General features: G+C 31.4%; 2 protein-coding genes and 1 long non-coding RNA gene across 5 annotated transcripts in view; 2 read left to right on the top strand and 1 right to left on the bottom strand.

Moving 5' to 3' along the window:
• The window catches only part of LOC108692455 (protein singed), a 30,311-nt gene extending 24,510 nt beyond the window's left edge, over positions 1-5,801 (top strand). For 2 of the 3 annotated variants that reach the window (XM_018200699.1, XM_018200698.1), the window contains exons 5-8: positions 446-738; positions 931-1,091; positions 1,158-1,625; positions 4,861-5,801. In XM_018200699.1, coding sequence (XP_018056188.1) covers positions 446-738; positions 931-1,091; positions 1,158-1,625; positions 4,861-5,066 — 1,128 coding nt within the window. In that variant the 3' untranslated portion in view covers positions 5,067-5,801. Of the gene's footprint in view, positions 1-445; positions 739-930; positions 1,092-1,157; positions 1,626-2,410; positions 2,485-4,860 lie in introns of those variants that run through there. The other variant, XM_018200700.1, reaches the window with a different exon arrangement.
• Positions 5,802-8,279: 2,478 nt separating this feature from the next.
• On the bottom strand, positions 8,280-13,200 carry LOC108692478 (ribonuclease Z, mitochondrial). The gene is made up of 6 exons (XM_018200743.1): positions 12,816-13,200; positions 12,004-12,739; positions 9,799-10,115; positions 9,318-9,713; positions 8,869-9,212; positions 8,280-8,690 (listed from the first exon to the last, which is right to left on the bottom strand). The coding sequence occupies exons 1-6, from the start codon at positions 13,059-13,061 to the stop codon at positions 8,303-8,305; spliced, it is 2,427 nt and encodes an 808-aa protein (XP_018056232.1). The 5' UTR covers positions 13,062-13,200; the 3' UTR covers positions 8,280-8,302.
• Positions 13,201-13,579: 379 nt separating this feature from the next.
• LOC108692479 overlaps positions 13,580-16,939 on the top strand; it is a 3,809-nt gene continuing 449 nt past the window's right edge. Inside the window, exons 1-2 of the long non-coding RNA XR_001931982.1 lie at positions 13,580-13,625; positions 16,396-16,866. This is a non-coding gene — a long non-coding RNA (uncharacterized LOC108692479). The remainder of the gene's footprint in view (positions 13,626-16,395; positions 16,867-16,939) is intronic.

The following is a 16,939-nucleotide window of genomic DNA, read 5'->3' as shown; positions in this document are numbered from 1 at the left end:
ATATAAATAATGATCACAAAATATACAAATTAATTTTTCTTTCTTTTCCTTCCACAAATATTTGTAGTTCGATATTGTATTTCTGACAAATTCCATATAATGTTTTCAGTTTTTTTTGATAAATTCATAGAATTTTTGACAATTTATGTCAATGTTCAGTTTAGTACATAATTTCGCATCAATTTCGCGCATTTTGACGATCATCCCATGCATTATTAAAAATACTCTTTTTACGTAAATTAAAGAAGTGACAAATTTCTTTAATTTGTTATTATTTTTTAAAATTAAAAATTATGTAATGTTTTACACTTCCATTTATGTAATTGTTTAAGTATTTCGGAGAAATAATAATTGAATTATAGAATGGATTTAAATTTTCAAAACTCAGAATCTCCAGAGCAAACTCGAAGAGGTAGCAATCTTAATTAAGGACTTGATTATTTAGGTAAATCTTCGATCGGCCGGAAGGAAACGTTTCGCACATCTGAGCGCTACTCAAGATGAAATTCACGTAGATGCGCCGGTGCCGTGGGGTGAAGATACCTTATTTACTTTGGAATTTCGCCCAACGACGGGTGATGACAACAGTCACGGGAATCATTCTAAGTCCGAGGGTGGTCATTATGCGCTACATACTTGTAATAATAAGTACCTTGCGCGTGATGGCAAACTGCTGGACGCCTGCACGCGAGATTGCCTCTACGCCGCGGAATTTCACGCTGGTCTTCTCGCTCTTCGGTATTTACTACTAAATAACTTTTTTATGTTTTTTTATATATCAAAATAGAATCTTTCTTAATGAACTTAGTAAGAAAAAAAAATGTATATATACAAAGTGCAATCTTTTTATTAATTTCAATGTTAATTAAACATTTTGACGAATTAAATTAAACTAATTGAATTTTTATTTCTATAAATTAAAACTTTCAGGGATATACATGGTGCGTATTTAGCACCGATCGGAAGTAAAGCAGTTTTGAAATCCAGATCAACAACTGTTACGCGCGATGAACTTTTCTCATTGGAAGAATCTCTGCCGCAGGCATCCTTCGTCGCGGCATTGAATCAGCGATATGTTTCTGTGAAGCAAGGTGATTATTTCGTTATAGGATGAATGTGATTGAAAATTAATCGCGATCATTGCTCTGATTGATTAGGTGTTGATGTGACGGCCAATCAGGACGAGATCTCCGGCCACGAGACATTCCAATTGGAATTTGACCGAGTGACAAAACGATGGTACGTGCGAACGATGCAAGACCGTTACTGGAGTTTGGAGGCTGGCGGAGGCATACAAGCGTCGGATCATAAGCGCTCGTCGAACGCGCTTTTCGATCTAGCATGGCAATCAGAAGACGGCACAGTTGCGTTGCGTGCGAACAATGGCAAATTTCTGGCTACCAAACGATCCGGCCATCTCTACGCGAACGCTGAGTTAAATGGCAACGACTCTGATGCCGCCAAGTATTACTTCTACCTGATGAATCGGCCCGTGCTGGTGTTGCGATGCGAGCAAGGCTTCGTCGGGCCGAAGAGCACGGCCAGTCCAAAGCTCGAATGTAATAAGGCTGTTTATGAAACGATTCGTGTCGAACGATGCGAACGTGGTGAAGTCAGATTTAAAGGTGATTGCACTTCTTCAATTTATTTAACTTGTTTTATTACTGCCAAAAAGGGACAGGAGTTTTGTATAGTTAAATTGAAGACAAAATTTGCGAATTTATTTCAGCAAAGGAAATGAATTCTCTATAAAAGTATTATATTTGAGCTGAAAAAATTGTAATATAATATAAAATTGAAAAAGTTGTAATATAAAACTGATTAATAGGAAATAATTGTTTTTATACATATACTGATTGCGAAGAATATCACTAGGGTAGCCTTGGTGATCTAAAACTTAGGACGCTCGCGCGGAATGTTAGAGATCCGGAAAGTTCGACTTGCGATCGTAATATTTTTTGTAATAAGTTTTTTACAAATTTTTAAGACATAATATATGTAAATAAAATTTTGGGGGAATTATTAATATTTCAGGATTATGTTGAAGATCCGATAGTAACGGCGTGCAATCATATTTCTGGCATTCATTTAAAGAATACATATATGTATTAGTTTAATATTTAATTTTGACCGTCAAATAGCGTTTCTCTTATTTAAGTCTTGTCGTACAATTGTAAATAAATTTTACATTTACGTAAACACATTTTACTGTTTATAAGAAATAATTAAATAATTTTAATAAATAATTTAATAATTGAATCATAAATATATATAAATAAAATAATAATTTAATAATTTAAAATAAATTATATTTATATGGACGGAGCCAACGCCGATAACTTTGACCTTGTTATTGAGTAGCCCTCAACAGGTTTAATCGTTGCTCTTCATACAGCACATTTTATTCTAGGGATAGGTCATTTTAGGATATCGCGATAATCTTGATATCCATGGACAGTCTTATTTACTCAATAAATATCCAGGGGATGTACAAGTGTGTGAAAGCCACAAATGTCTTAGACGACATCCGTGAAATATCCAAGGAACTCCATGAGGTATCACAAATATACAGAATGTCTCGCAATTTTTTGCCAAGCGCTTTTGTGTAAATAGAGTGGACTTACTGAATCGAAAAGCCCTTTATCATTTTGCAATTTTTGCAACAATTAACAAGATATTAATTACTAAAAATCGCTGAATATTAGTTTTTAATAATTTTTTACTCAAATACTATCAACTTTACAGAAAAACAGCAAGAGACAAAAAGTTTATTCTCTTCTTATAAAGTTCTGAAAATTTTTTCAGAATTTTTTTTTAATACCGTATTTTCTCATGTTGGTAAAAATAGTTGCCAATAAAAAAATCAACTAAAAAGTTGATAAAAAATTCTTAAAAAATTCTTAGAGTTCTATAAAAAGAAAATAAACAATTTTTATCTGTGTTGTTTTTGAAAGTTGATAATATTTGAATAAAAAATTATTGAAGACCAATATTCGGCAATTTTTAGTAATTATAATATTTCGTTAACCATTGCGAAAATTGTTTCGACTCAATTTAATCCGTTCTATTTGCGCTTGGCCAAAAATTGCGAAACACCCTGTGTATGTATGCGTATGTATATGCGTATGTTTTGTTATCTAAAATAAAAGGAAAATGTTTTCCATAATATGGAATGTATTCCATAATATTATGAAAGCGAAAAATATGTATGTTGTCCCATTATTACATAATGTAATAAAAGGTTAATTTGAAATAATATATGTCACATCTTTGTAATTTGTGTATTCTTAGGCTGTGTTCGGAAACATTATCCGAGTATCTCCGTATCAGTTTGCCTTGTCATCGTGTCATTTGTAGCCAAAATAACTATGACTATATCTTTACTTTTGATCTTTTATTTCTGACTGCAAACCGTTACTGTACTCTGGGCATCCTTAGGACATTTCTTAACTGTGTTGGAAGGATTTGAATATGGTAGAATATTTTAAAATATTAATAGAATATCTTATGATACCTTACGATGTTTTATGATATTTTCTTTGGATATTGTGGATGGGATATCCATGGGATCGCTTTGTCAATTTAGGATATCCTCAGGAATAAAGTGTGCTATGTGGATCATTATTCGTTAAAAAGTTATTAATAAAAAAGTTTAAAGTATATTCTCTTATTTCTAGTATATGTATATAATATTAAATACTATCTTATACTTCTTACTTATGGGGCATAAGGACTTTCCACGCAAAGCGAGGTTCACTTCTCCCCTATAAGAGATGCACAACAGAGGATGAGATAGACCTCGCTTCGCGTGAAAAGTCATTATATAAGCAGGGGAAGATGTAGTAATGTTTGTAGTAATTGTATGTGGCAGAAATAAGAGTGTTATTTAAAAAATGTTTTTATATAATTTATTTGTTAATAACAAATAACGAGTAATGGCTGATCTGTTGAAGATCATTCAAGATCACGAATTACCTTGATAACATATGTCAAGTTCATCAACATTGGCTCCCTCCATATAAATATTTACCGTATAATATAGTAGTAAGTATAGTAGTAAATAATATCTAACGAAGAACTATCCATTTATTTTTTTTCCTGAAATTTGTAAATTTTATTTCCACACACACGCGCGTGTGCGCACACATAATTTAATTATACAAAACCTGTCCTCTCTTAAATCACCTTGAATTAATACTTTATATACATTCTTTTTTGCATAAATCGCTATATATGTCTGATAATTTTACCGAGATAATTTTTAACTCTCGCAGACAAGTAGGACGGTTCTGATTTATAAACTTATTATGAATCAGAAAGTCCTGTATCACTTTATAATTTTGGCAATAGTTAACAAAATATTAATTTTTATAGATCGTGTATGAATAAGTATATCCACTCAGTTATATCGCCAAATGCATGCTCATCGTGGTCGCTAGACATTCGGAGAGTTGTTTATTATAAGTATTAGTAGCAATAGTTTCGCGGTAAAAGCCGCGAAAGAAAACAATTCCCCGCATCCCCAGAAATTACGACCAATAGGCGTGCATTTGGCAGTAGCGGATACGCACTTAATTTTTAGAAATTAATATCTCGTTAATTGTTGCAAAATAGTACAAGACTTTTCGACTCAATTTAGTCTGCTTTACGAGCGTTGTCGATAGAATTACCAAACACCTTGTATAATATAAGGCGATAAGAAGGATAATCAACTAATTATATTATTAGGTGTGGGAAAAAGTTCGTGGCGTTTTTCCCATTAAATGTCATTAAAAAAATATATTATATATTATTGTATATTAAGAAGTATTTGTCTCCCACTTCAGATAAATTGTATCATTTGTCTTTATTATTTTATAGGACAAAATGGTAAATATTGGCATGCAGACAGCGAGGGAGTGACCGTGGATTCAGACATGCCGTCCGACGGTTTTTATTTGGAACTGCGTGAGCCGTCACGCATCTGCATCAAGTGCGTAGATGGCCGATATCTCACCGCAGGCAAGAATGGAGCGTTGCGTTTAGGCGAGTCAGACTATGAGTCTGCCACGAAATGGGAGTTCTAATGCGGAGGATAAAACGTAAATGTATTCAACTGCCTCCTCAGCTTTGTGGTCGTAACTCGTAGCACCGTGTCCCCGGAACAACAGCAAGAGATCGGCAGTTTGCGCTGTTTCCTGCCACATACTTAATCGAGCATGCCGTATCGCGTCAAAACGACGAGTTTTTGATATTCGATGTTCTACTGCAATATATACTTTTTTTTTCTTAGTAAAGTTTCGTGGTTCCACAGTATATTCAAGACTGGCGGTTTATACATGGATAACGTAAAAGTTCGAGAGATATTCAAAGGACCGGCTATTACAATTACGGTCTATTTTATAAGTAAAATACACACACTTTTATATCTTTATATATTTATAGATATATACAGTTGCCACTGCAAATTCAATTGTATATCGATGCCCTTTGTATGTATTTACACGTTTATTCATAATCCTGAGACATTGATCATAAAATTGGTTTATCGTTATTAATATACTTGTTTAGTTTATCTTATCTTATTCTGAGACAAAAGGAATTTATAAGTATAAATCGATCAATATCAAGGCATTTAGAAAGAAACAGAGATTTTTCTTTCTGCTCACAGCGTAGTAATGGGTTTTTGCTATCGTTATGGGTATATTTTTTATATATTAAATAGATTTTTTTTTTTTAAAGGATATATATACATATTATATACATAAAATGTTCAGGATAACGGTCCGCACTGTTTTTACATTTCCGACAATTAAAAAAAAAGGAAAGAAAGATGAATATTTATCGATTTCATGTAGATAAGCCATAAAAAATTTTAAAAAGTTTTTAATAAAAAAAGTCAAGGTTGAATTTTTTAAATAATTCAATTTTTTCCATAATATTATAAGAGTCTTCAAGACAAATTCAACGTACTATTGAGAATGTCACTTTTATTGAGGTTTTGTTAAACTTATACACAAAAGATACATGTATTATAAATATTCATATATAATAAAGAAAAACTATGTGATTTATGAACAAATTTTATTTTTATTTTATGTGAGTTTTAATTAATTTTTTTAATTTATGTAAATGTTTCAAATTACTTGCAATATAAAGTTCTGTTCTTTTTAACAAATTATTGGGTCCGGAAAGTTCGTGCCGATTTTGAAGGAAAATTGAAACGCAGATTTAAATTTTTAATTTCATTTATTAAATTTAAATCTTTTACGGCACGAACTTTCTAGACAATCCAATACATATTACTACGCGTAACAGTTATTACACTATTTTGATTCAAAATTGCACAACCTGTAATTATTGTCTCTCAAAGATTGAATATTATTTATTGATGTTTGATATAAAAAATTTCAAATATTCCTACAAGAAAAAATCCATCGGAGATAAATCCAAAAAATGTGCCGGTTATCGAACTGATCCATGTACTTATATTTCAAAGATATTCTGAAAATAATTTTGAATTATTCGTGCATTATGGACTGAGCAATCATATGGATTAAATATATCAATAAAATCTGTTATAAATTAATAAAATTTATTTACATAGTCTTTTTTTATTAATGGATATATATATGGATATATATATTATTATTAATGGATGGATTATGATATACATATTATGTTTATACATATAAAATCAATAAGACATTAATAAAAGTGACATTCTCAATAGTGCGTTGAACTTTTGAAGACCTCCTACAATATTATGAAATTGTATGGTGCTATTTAAAGAATTCAAAATGACTTTGATTTATTTTATTAAAAACATTAAAAAAAATTTTTTATCGCATTGTAGTCCATATGAAACAAATAAATATTCACCTTTTTCTTTAACCATCTAAAAAATCGGACCGTTATGCTAAATCCTGTACACACACACACACACACACACACACACACACCCACACCCACACACACACACACACACACACACACACACACATGTATATATATATATAATAAGAATAATTAAGAATCACGCTTGAAAGAAAAGACACAGATCCAATGCGACCAATATTCAATTGCTGCCTCCCAAGTCGGTATTAATTTACAGATTTCGTTATCAAGACACATCTGTTACGATCATATAAGTTAGGAAAAGCTCATTTAACAGATGCACACTCAGTTTTGCTGTACTAATAGTACAGTATTACTCTGCTTCACACCATATTAGCTTACTGCGTATGTTAAGCAAATGAAATATGCCGAATTAAGGCTTGGTGATGGAAAGATTCGCAGCGTTTTTTGTGAAATCTGTTTGCTTTTTTCTTTTTTTTTGGGAATGCTATTTAATGGATTTTGTCGCGTGTGTTTTAGCAGTAAGATAAGTTTCATTTCAGTTTCCTCGCTCTTTTCATAATGATAAACAAAAAATCGACAGAATCGTAATATGATTTAGGAATATAATGTGGAAAATTAAGAATTCTTTAGTTCGAGAAAAAATATTTCGAGAAAAAGTGGAGAGGTGTGTGCGTGTGTGAGAAAGAGAGAAAGAGAAAGAGACATTAAGATACGTAAGTCTCTTGTAAATACGTTTGCCTCTTCAATATAATTACATTAATTATCGTAATTATAGCATGATACTATATATGCGCCTCGCGTCGCTTAATTTTAAATGAGAACAAAACGTGTGTACGATGCGAAAAGCGAACGAAAATATATGTTCGTTGAATACTTTACTTTTTTGGACAAAAATGCTCAGATGTATGGGTCGATTTACAGACGACGATATACGTATTATTCTCTTAAATATAGTAAGCCTCAATCATTTCTTTTTACTACTTTTTCACAGTAGAAACGCATTAAGAACAATGGATGTAATAAATTAAAAGATATAATAAGATAATTTTTTATTGGTCAAGACTTCATCGCCGAATTATTTCAACCATAAATGTAGCTCCTTTCTGGAACTGATTTACATATATACAGGATTATACACAGGTTTGTTGTTTTCTATTTTAGTAAGATTTTAATAAGATTCTTCAACTTTCAATTGATTTATATAAAAATCGTAAGATACATAAGCCATCTTTGTTTACAAATCAGCTTGAATGATGATTTTATATGTTAAAATTAAAGAAACAAACTTTTAGCCACTAGTTAAATTCATTGCTATACAACATTCATTAAAGTCTGTTATTTTCATTAAATTTTCATTAAAATCTGTTAAAAATATTTACTTTCCAAGTTAACGATGGAAAACTGTGACAGGTATCGGTAAGATGAAAGTTGTAATACAATTTATATTATTGTAAAATATTTATTAAGTTGCTGTTCGTTGTCTTCGAGCAGCTCGATCCTCTATTTCTAGGTAATACTTATTGAATATTATTTTCAATGTCGGGTACATCAAAGGCAAAAGCGGCAATTGCGACAAGCTAATATGCATATTATCGTATGCAATGCCAACATTATCTAGTTTAGGACCATTTTCCGGCAAATGAGGTATTACAGAATAACGTTGACTAAAGTGCGTCAATAGTGTAAACTTCGATTTCATTTTTTCGCCTGCCTGTATAGCCTGCGAGACCGTCGAATGAAACTTCAGTTTCGCGTCTTCTATCAGATCGTCCTCCATTGTCGCTTCATGGATGAGTAGATCGCAATTTTGACCAAGTTCCACGAGACGCTCACAGGGCATAGTATCGCCACTAAATATACAATATCACATATATATTTCACATATATAATTCATGTAGCATCAAAAAAGAATAAAATATTTCGAACTAAATTATAAAATAATTCAAAGACTATGTTTCTACTGTTGAGTGAACAATTGAGTGAACACTTGGGATTTTAAAGAAAGATTTATAAAATTACTATACTTACCTATATACTATTTTCTTCCCATTATGGAGTGTCACAGAAACGCCATAAGAATAAGGACAATGTTCGACATATACTGTCTTCACGGCTTGTACGTTCAATGTATTATACATGTTTCTGTATTTATACAATTCTGGGTTATGCGAGTCCATATAGAACTCGTTGTTTTTTATCAATGTCATTCGATGTAAAATAGGTTCAAAACGTGTATGATACATATGCAACCAGACGTTGATATGCCCTGGTGCTAACAGATACAAAGGATCTTCCGTAACCTTCCTTCTCGCCTTCAGCAAACCAATCAATCCTATGTGATGATCCGCGTGCATGTGCGATATATACACTCCCTAAAATACAATTCAAATATTACAAGTCGCCATTGCGGAATTTATAAAAAAAAAAAAACAAAATAGAAAAAAGAAATATTTATAGAAATAAATGAATCGTCTTACTTTTATCGTTTTTAAGATATTGTGCGCCTCAGACTTTCCATAGATTTTCACTATCTGACCGAACGTTCCCTCTCCGCAATCTAGTAACATACTGTGGTCTTTATCCACTCGTAAAAGTATGCCGCTCGTGTTTCTGACTTTACTTGGTATGCTAGATCCAGTGCCCAACATGACAATCTTCGGATATTCATTGTCAATATGTAACGTCTTCGTTCGAGCATTGATTTCTGTTTGGAGTTCCGCCAACGCATCTAAAATACCATCAATCTCGAAAACTTCGTTCACATATTCCTCTGGATGCAGCGATACCTCATTCTTTGTATCGAATTTCAATTGTGGCTGTAGATGAACAGTGTGATGTGTTTTGGGACGATGTATAATGGGCAGATCTTCTTCCTAAAAAAAAAAATTGTATTTAATTATTTTTAAATTATTAGGTATTTCTAAGATTAAATAACGAGTTCATAACAATGTGTCTTACCCTTATTTTTTTTTGGAAGCTTTCCTCGTTTAAGAAAGGAAATATTTCAGGGTGTAGCATATGGAGTTTGTGCTGATGTCTGTGCATCGCTTCAGTACCCATGCATTGATTCTCTTCATTCACGACTATATGACGCGTATTAAGACCAAATTTGCTCATCCAGGTCACATAGCGAGAATTATCCATCACTTCTTGTGGAGTAAAATGAATGACGCAATATGGTATATCATTTTTGTTCGCCGTTCCTATTTGATGCTGTACGAAGGCAGGATGATTTACAAAATTCTCTAAGTAATCTTCTGATGGACACTCTACAACTGTAAAAGTACACAAGTAAAATTACACAAGTAAAATTTAAAATAAAACAAGTAAAAGATATTAAAATGAAAATTTAAGACTCCTATCCTCTCACCACTATTATTTCAGATTGTGAAATCAGTCAGAAATGAAAAAAAAATAAACAATAAAAACAAATCATATTAATATGGAAATATTTCAATAAAACAATAATCGCCAGAATCAATTTGTAAATATACCAAAAAAGAGGGCATTTTTGCCTCTAAGATACACCTGAATAAATCTTGAAAAATCATTATTTGGGTCTCCTCAGAGAAGAGAGAACAATCATTTGTCTGGGAAATAATAGGAACATTACTAGAATTGCTTAAACATAGTAAAAAGTGAGATTATTTACATATATAGTTAACAAACGAAAAATAATGATTTTAGCCAGAAACGTAAGTATATTCTTCATATAAAGGTCGCGAATTACTTTAGCATTATGTAGAGATACACTAAAATGATAAAATCACGTAGAGGTACAGTCCGCCTAGCATTCCTCGATAGAGAGAATAAGACTTCACAATTCATTATTCCTGTAATGTTTTTTTCCTGTAGCGACTCCGAACCTCTCTGCCATGCATGCGTATATGACATTAATAAAGTGAGCGAATTTACATTTCATGTGCATTTTTATCAGAATTTGATCATACTAAACTTATTCTCTGAGGACTCAAATAATCATTTTTTTAAGATCTATTCAATATCTTGTGGTGAAAACAGACATTTTTTTAATCCTCCTTTCCTTTTTCTTTGTTAATTAATAAATAATCATATATCTGAAAATCAGGGTTGGGTAAGTTAATGTTTTTTTTTAAACTGAATAAAGTTAAAGTTAATGCCTAGGCTTTACAAAATTAATAAAGTTAAAAGTTGAAGGAATAAAAAATTAACTTAACGTAAGTTAAGTCAATATTGAATTAATTTAAGTTAAAAAAAGTTAATTTAATTTTGAAAAAGAATTATTTTTTAGATCAAAAGGTCTTAATTTTTCTTAAAATGAGATTAAATAACTACAATATAGATTATTAAGTAAATTTAATTTTTGTATTCGTATGTGATATAAATATATAACACATAACGATATAACTATATATAAGTTATTTAACTTTAAAAAGCAGCACAGATACAAGATCAGTTTACTTTTTAATAAATCTTAAGCCGTAAGAAATTGACCAATTACAATCGAATACGAGAAAAATATTTGACTGTAATTGATAATTTTCTTATAACTTAAAGTTTAAAACACCTATTGTAGATGTGGACTAAGACTTAGTCCAGACTAGACTTGACATAAGGCATAACCGCATAAATCAATTAGAGGGCTATATTAGCATCTTAAGAAATTACTTAAGATGATCTAAAATATGAACAGATTACGAATATACGTCCTTAATCTTATTATTTTTCTAAGATATTTAAAAGAGATAAAAAAATTGTTTACCTTAAATAAAAGTTAAAAAGTTAACGTTTAAAAGTAACTTAGTTAAGTTAAAATTTAATACATTTAAAATTAACTAAGTTAAATTAAAAGTTATTAACTTTTTAATTTTTTTTTTAACTTTTAACGTTTTAATTAGTTATTATCCAATCATGCTGAAAATGAATTATGTATAATTAGAAATGAAATAAGCTATGTTCAGTTATGACATTAATTATCAAATTAATAATATGTAGAAATAAATATGATTTAATTTCTCCCCAAAAAACAAGAATTATATTTTATAAGTCTAGTGAAGACAAATGTTTTATTGGAAAATATTTCTATTCAAATATAACTTGTAAGAATTTGTTTTCTTGCTTTTGATATCACAATCTGAAATTAGTGATAAATAGAACTTTAAATAAAATACTTTGTTAACATACTTATAAAAATAGGGCCTGGTGTTGCTGGCGAGCAAACATCCTTGCTCAAAACAACTGTGCCATCAGGAAGAGTAATATCTGCACCAGTTTTGAGTTGACCGAGTAAAGGCCCAGGTTTCACTCCTTTTTCTACACATTTTTGCAAGGATAATGTACCCGCTCGAGGTTGCAATTTGCAAATGTAAGACATTACAGACGATATTCTATTGTCAGACTCCTGATTGATCTTCTGGACTTTAGACTTTTTTTCTATTCTATCAGGTACTCGCTTGCTATTTGAGTTAGTCTTATAATCATAATAATTTATATTGATTACATCTTCTTCTACATCAATAGGCTCTGTCTTTTGCACATTTGAATTTATAATGGAAACATACGAAACGGACATTACTGAATCTATGTATGGCTCCGACTCATTACATTTGGCCTCATTAATCTTCAGAGCCTGTAGCAGCACAGTTTTCTTAATTGTATTAAATATTTCCATTGTCCCCTTGGGACAATGTATATTGATTTTTGGCACTCCAGCATCCTGTATCGTTAGAAGCATTCCCGGCATGCCGCCCAAGTTATTCCAAGTTGCTGATGTTATAAATACGTGCTCCAATTTGATTAGCTTGTACTTATGCTCATATGCCAATCTCTGCGTTCCTTCGCCACAGTTAAAAATATACCTGGTGTGACCTGCTGTCAAATAGACACATCGTGATGTGCCATAAGCTCCAGTACCCAGAATCTATAAGTGATAAAAAAATATTCATAATTAAATATTCAATATTTAATCATCTCCGAAACATTCTCGTTCGACTGACCTGCAACGACACCTTCGTGTTTCCAATATATTTCGCTGACTTCTCTTTTATCTTCTGTCTCATGCGTTGCATGCCAAGCATATGTTCGACGGAACGTGGCATGATCTGGTTATTGTAAATCGACGAGAATTGCTTATAGGGCGCCGACAGGTTGTGCCGGAGATTTCGGCTAACGGGAAAGAGTAGCAACATGCGATAATTACTCTTTATGACATGACATACGAATGAGCACACGTTGGACCTCATTCATTCGGTCTTCTTTCTTATCGTATCAAGAACCTTCGGTAATGACACCGGTAATCGCAGACAGGAAAAAATTATTATATGCAATGATGCAAATAAAAAGTCATTGCATCCTTATACTTGACACTAACACGATCTCTAATAATTGATAACCTACAACAAATGACATGACGAACCCAATTGCTAGGCTAACGGTTCTGAATCTGATCCATAGTATAACGGTATATTTTCATGAGTCGCCGGCTGTTTCAGGCTGCGATCAAAGTCTCACTACAAATTTTTGAAGCGTTTGATTAACCAATTAGAAAAAAGAATTCATACCCTCAGGGTACGGTCAATGCGATGCTGCAAACGTTTTGAAGGGTTTTTTAACTGGTCGGTTTGTAAAATTCTTTCTTCTAATTGATCCATCAAATGCTTAAAGCATTTATAGCAAGACTTTGACTACAGCTTCAGTTATAAAAACGATCACATGATCCAAATTGATATTCGTCAATTTCGACCACGTGATTTCTTTTGTCGTCGAAACAGCTGGTTGAAGCGGCTCGCTAAAAATGTACCTTAAAAGTATTTTTTCATGATAACTCTCTCTTTTCTTGCAGTCACTTTCTTTATATTCACGCGAGCAGACGACGCGGCGCGTCATATTTATGCGCAATTATTGAGTAATTATTTCATTACTGAGGATCATGTCGTGGTGTGTCGCTCTTCTTTCCATTACTTTATGAAACATAATTGCGAAAAATGTTAAATATAATATGAAACGTCATACTTTATAAATATTCACAGTATACGATTATTATCTTAACAGCACAAAATGGACTGTAAGTTGATTCTAAGTTGACTATAGCTTCTAGACGTCTGAAAAATAGACGTTCGTAATGGAAGTTAACTTTAGACTTGGAGACGTCTCTAAGTCATATAAAGTCCCACTTTAAAGATTGTAAGCCGACTTTAAGTCAACTATTCCAGGCTGTGATCCGATTCATGCCCACAAGCTCATAAACAGCATTCATCCTTGTTTAACTATAATTAAACAAGGATGAAATGATTCCACATCTAAGCTTTGTGAGCGTAAATCGCATTACGTTCTAATGCAAAAGTCGATATTGGAACGACGTTTGTACAAAGTCGATTTACAGTTGACTCTAAAAGCCTGACTTAGCAAAGTCAACTTATAGACATATCGACGTTTGTGCTGTTAGGATAGCCCTAATACACCTTTATACCTGGATCATTGTGTCCTACGCTCAATGTTTTTTTTTTTTGAAATACTAATGCCCATTTAATGTAAATTAACTTTAATCTCAACTTTTCTTTGTCTTTTTCTAAAGAAAGTTCTAAAGATAGAAAAAAGACGAAGAATAAGTTGAACCGAGATTAAAGTTAATCTACATTGATGGAAATGGGCATAAGGCCCAGTTTCACAATTTACGATTAACTTTTATTTTAGGGGCTTCGCACAATAAAAGAAACAGGGAACAGAGAACAGAGAATAAGAATTTCAACCTATCAGAAACTATGTATTCCACAATACATGATTTCTGATAAATTGAAATTCTTATTCTCTGTTCTCTGTTCCCTGTTCTTTTTATTGCGGAGATCCTTAATCGAGGTTCAACTTATTCATTGTCTCTTCCCAATTCTAGAATTGAAAAGAGATGAGAAACTAGTTGAATCTCAGTTAAGAGTTAACCATGAGTTTGTGGAACTGGATCTAAGAGCACCTGAGGCTCTATTCTAAAGTTCTAGGGAAATACTATAGTCTTTGTAACGTATACTGTAGCATTTCCCTAGACTTTCGTATATGTTTCTTTTCAAGAATAGAGCCCTTGATCAAATACTGATCTCTTGTTTATTGTTAAGGGCCGGTTCCCAGCAAACGAGAATGAATCGATTGAAATTTTTTTCTATCCGAATGTGTATTTTAAATAGCGAATTTTTTTTTGCATTTAATTGAATTCAATTGGATTCAATTAAATTCAATTGGATGCAATTGGATTGAAGAATTGCATTTCCTATTAAAAATTTTGAATTGAACAGTATTCACAATGCACAAAAAATTAACTTATTTTTAAATTGAAAGGCATAGAGATATGCTCCATGCAATTCCTATAAATGAATAAAAATGCATTCAGGATTGAAAAGCATTCATTTTAACATTCGTGAATTAATATTTCTGAAAATCTGAATCCATTTCAATTCATTTCAATCTTCATTTACTGGGATGTTATATAAAAGACATTTTCCTAATATAAATTATAAGTTTTTTTAACACAATAACAATAAAATGCATTTAAAATGTAATATATTTTCAATTTATAGCCATGCATATTAAAAAAATATTATTTTATTCACTAAACTTTTAGGTTACTCAATAATTAAATTTTTTGGACAGCTGACCTTGAATTTATTTATTTTTTTTTGTAATTTGGAATATCAATTTTAAGACATTTGAACTATATTTTTCCTTTAAACATTTTTGTTTTAGAGTTTTATATTTTTATATGAAACAGTGAAACAGGTACATTTTTCTCATTTTGTTAACTATATTTAGTTACAATTTGTTATAAATATATGACTATATATACAAATACTTTCTAAAGATGTCAAAAAATATAACATTTAATAATTTATATATACTTACTTGTAAAAATGATGAAAATTAATCCAGGATACAATGATGACCGAACGTGCGTAGTAGTGCCTAAAACTAAGATATGTATTAAGGACTAGTTCGCACGATTAATTATTCATAAAAGGATGACACACAATCATATATCATGGAATAGATGTTTCATACGGTTTATTTATTTGGAATCAAAACGCAATGGAAAAAACAGAATTTATTATTATTTTGCGATAATTACGGACAATTATTTTTGTTTAACGTAACATTTTTGTCTCGCTTGAGTAATTCGATTATATTTCGAACGGTACATATGAGTCATAAAAGAGGAAATACTCTCATGCAAATAACGCAATTTATGCGATTTCTTCAAAATTAATATAGTTTGTGTAATTAATAATTTAGTTAACTTTTTGTTTTCGTGCATCTTTCGATATAAAAATCCGTATAAAAAAATTGAGCTTAACTTTGGAATTATTTGTCGGTAATAAAAGAAATATTTCTCTTTTATATTAATCTCTAGCCCATTCCATTGACTCTAATCATATTTTACAGACATCGTCTATAAATAAAAATTCAGCCTTTTTATATCTGCTCTGAATCTCTTAATGGTGACGAATTGCAAACATGTGTTTGATATTCGTTTTTAAAAGTTTTTAACCGATAATTGCATAATATTATAGATAAGCTGTATATTACATTTTTCAGATAATCTTCCCTCTTATGGGTAGTCACGACATTGACGTAGTGAAAAGGCTCAAAACCCGAAGGATATACACGAAAGAATGGTTAAGTATCTAAAAATTTTCAGATTCTATCTAAATGGTATATCTACATACATAAATTTTTAGATACTTGAGTAAAATCGTTCTCTTTGTCGCATCCAAGGTCGAGGAAGCCTCGAGCCTAATGTAACCTCATCGCCGATTTAGTTGAAAGTGAACGAACCGATTCGTCGTGTCACGCGTTTGCTTCGGGAGTGCCGTTCAAATTATCGGACTAATAGACATTTCAAATTCGATGGAATTCTAATTATAATTAATTATATAATTAGTCCACGCGCGATTATAATATATTATTCGCGAGTATTTTACGCGAGTGTCCTGTTTGAGAGGATGTCAACCTAATTCTAAAAGGAGGAGGTCTGAGAAAGACAGATACCGGTGAAGCAACCTTGCGGTAAATATCATTTTTTGCTTATATAAAATCAGTATTTTCTTTCTGTTCATTCTTTGTCAAGTCATTTTATTTT

This window comes from Atta colombica, unplaced genomic scaffold (assembly GCF_001594045.1).
Source record: "Atta colombica isolate Treedump-2 unplaced genomic scaffold, Acol1.0 scaffold72, whole genome shotgun sequence".
In the NCBI taxonomy this organism is placed as follows: domain Eukaryota; kingdom Metazoa; phylum Arthropoda; class Insecta; order Hymenoptera; family Formicidae; genus Atta; species Atta colombica.
The sequence above is the reverse complement of the archived record's forward strand: the minus strand, read 5'-3'. Positions and strand labels throughout refer to the sequence as shown.

What these genes read in the sequence shown, in the direction of transcription:
- LOC108692478 (XM_018200743.1), bottom strand. Translation starts at nt 13,061, where the DNA reads ATGAGGTCCAACGTGTGCTCATTCGTATGTCATGTCATAAAGAGTAAT. An exon ending in ATATCTTAAAAACGATAAAA is followed by an intron (nt 9,213 to 9,317) that starts GTAAGACGATTC and finishes ATTGTATTTTAG; the next exon opens with GGAGTGTATATATCGCACAT. An exon ending in GGGAAGAAAATAGTATATAG is followed by an intron (nt 8,691 to 8,868) that starts GTAAGTATAGTA and finishes TTGTATATTTAG; the next exon opens with TGGCGATACTATGCCCTGTG.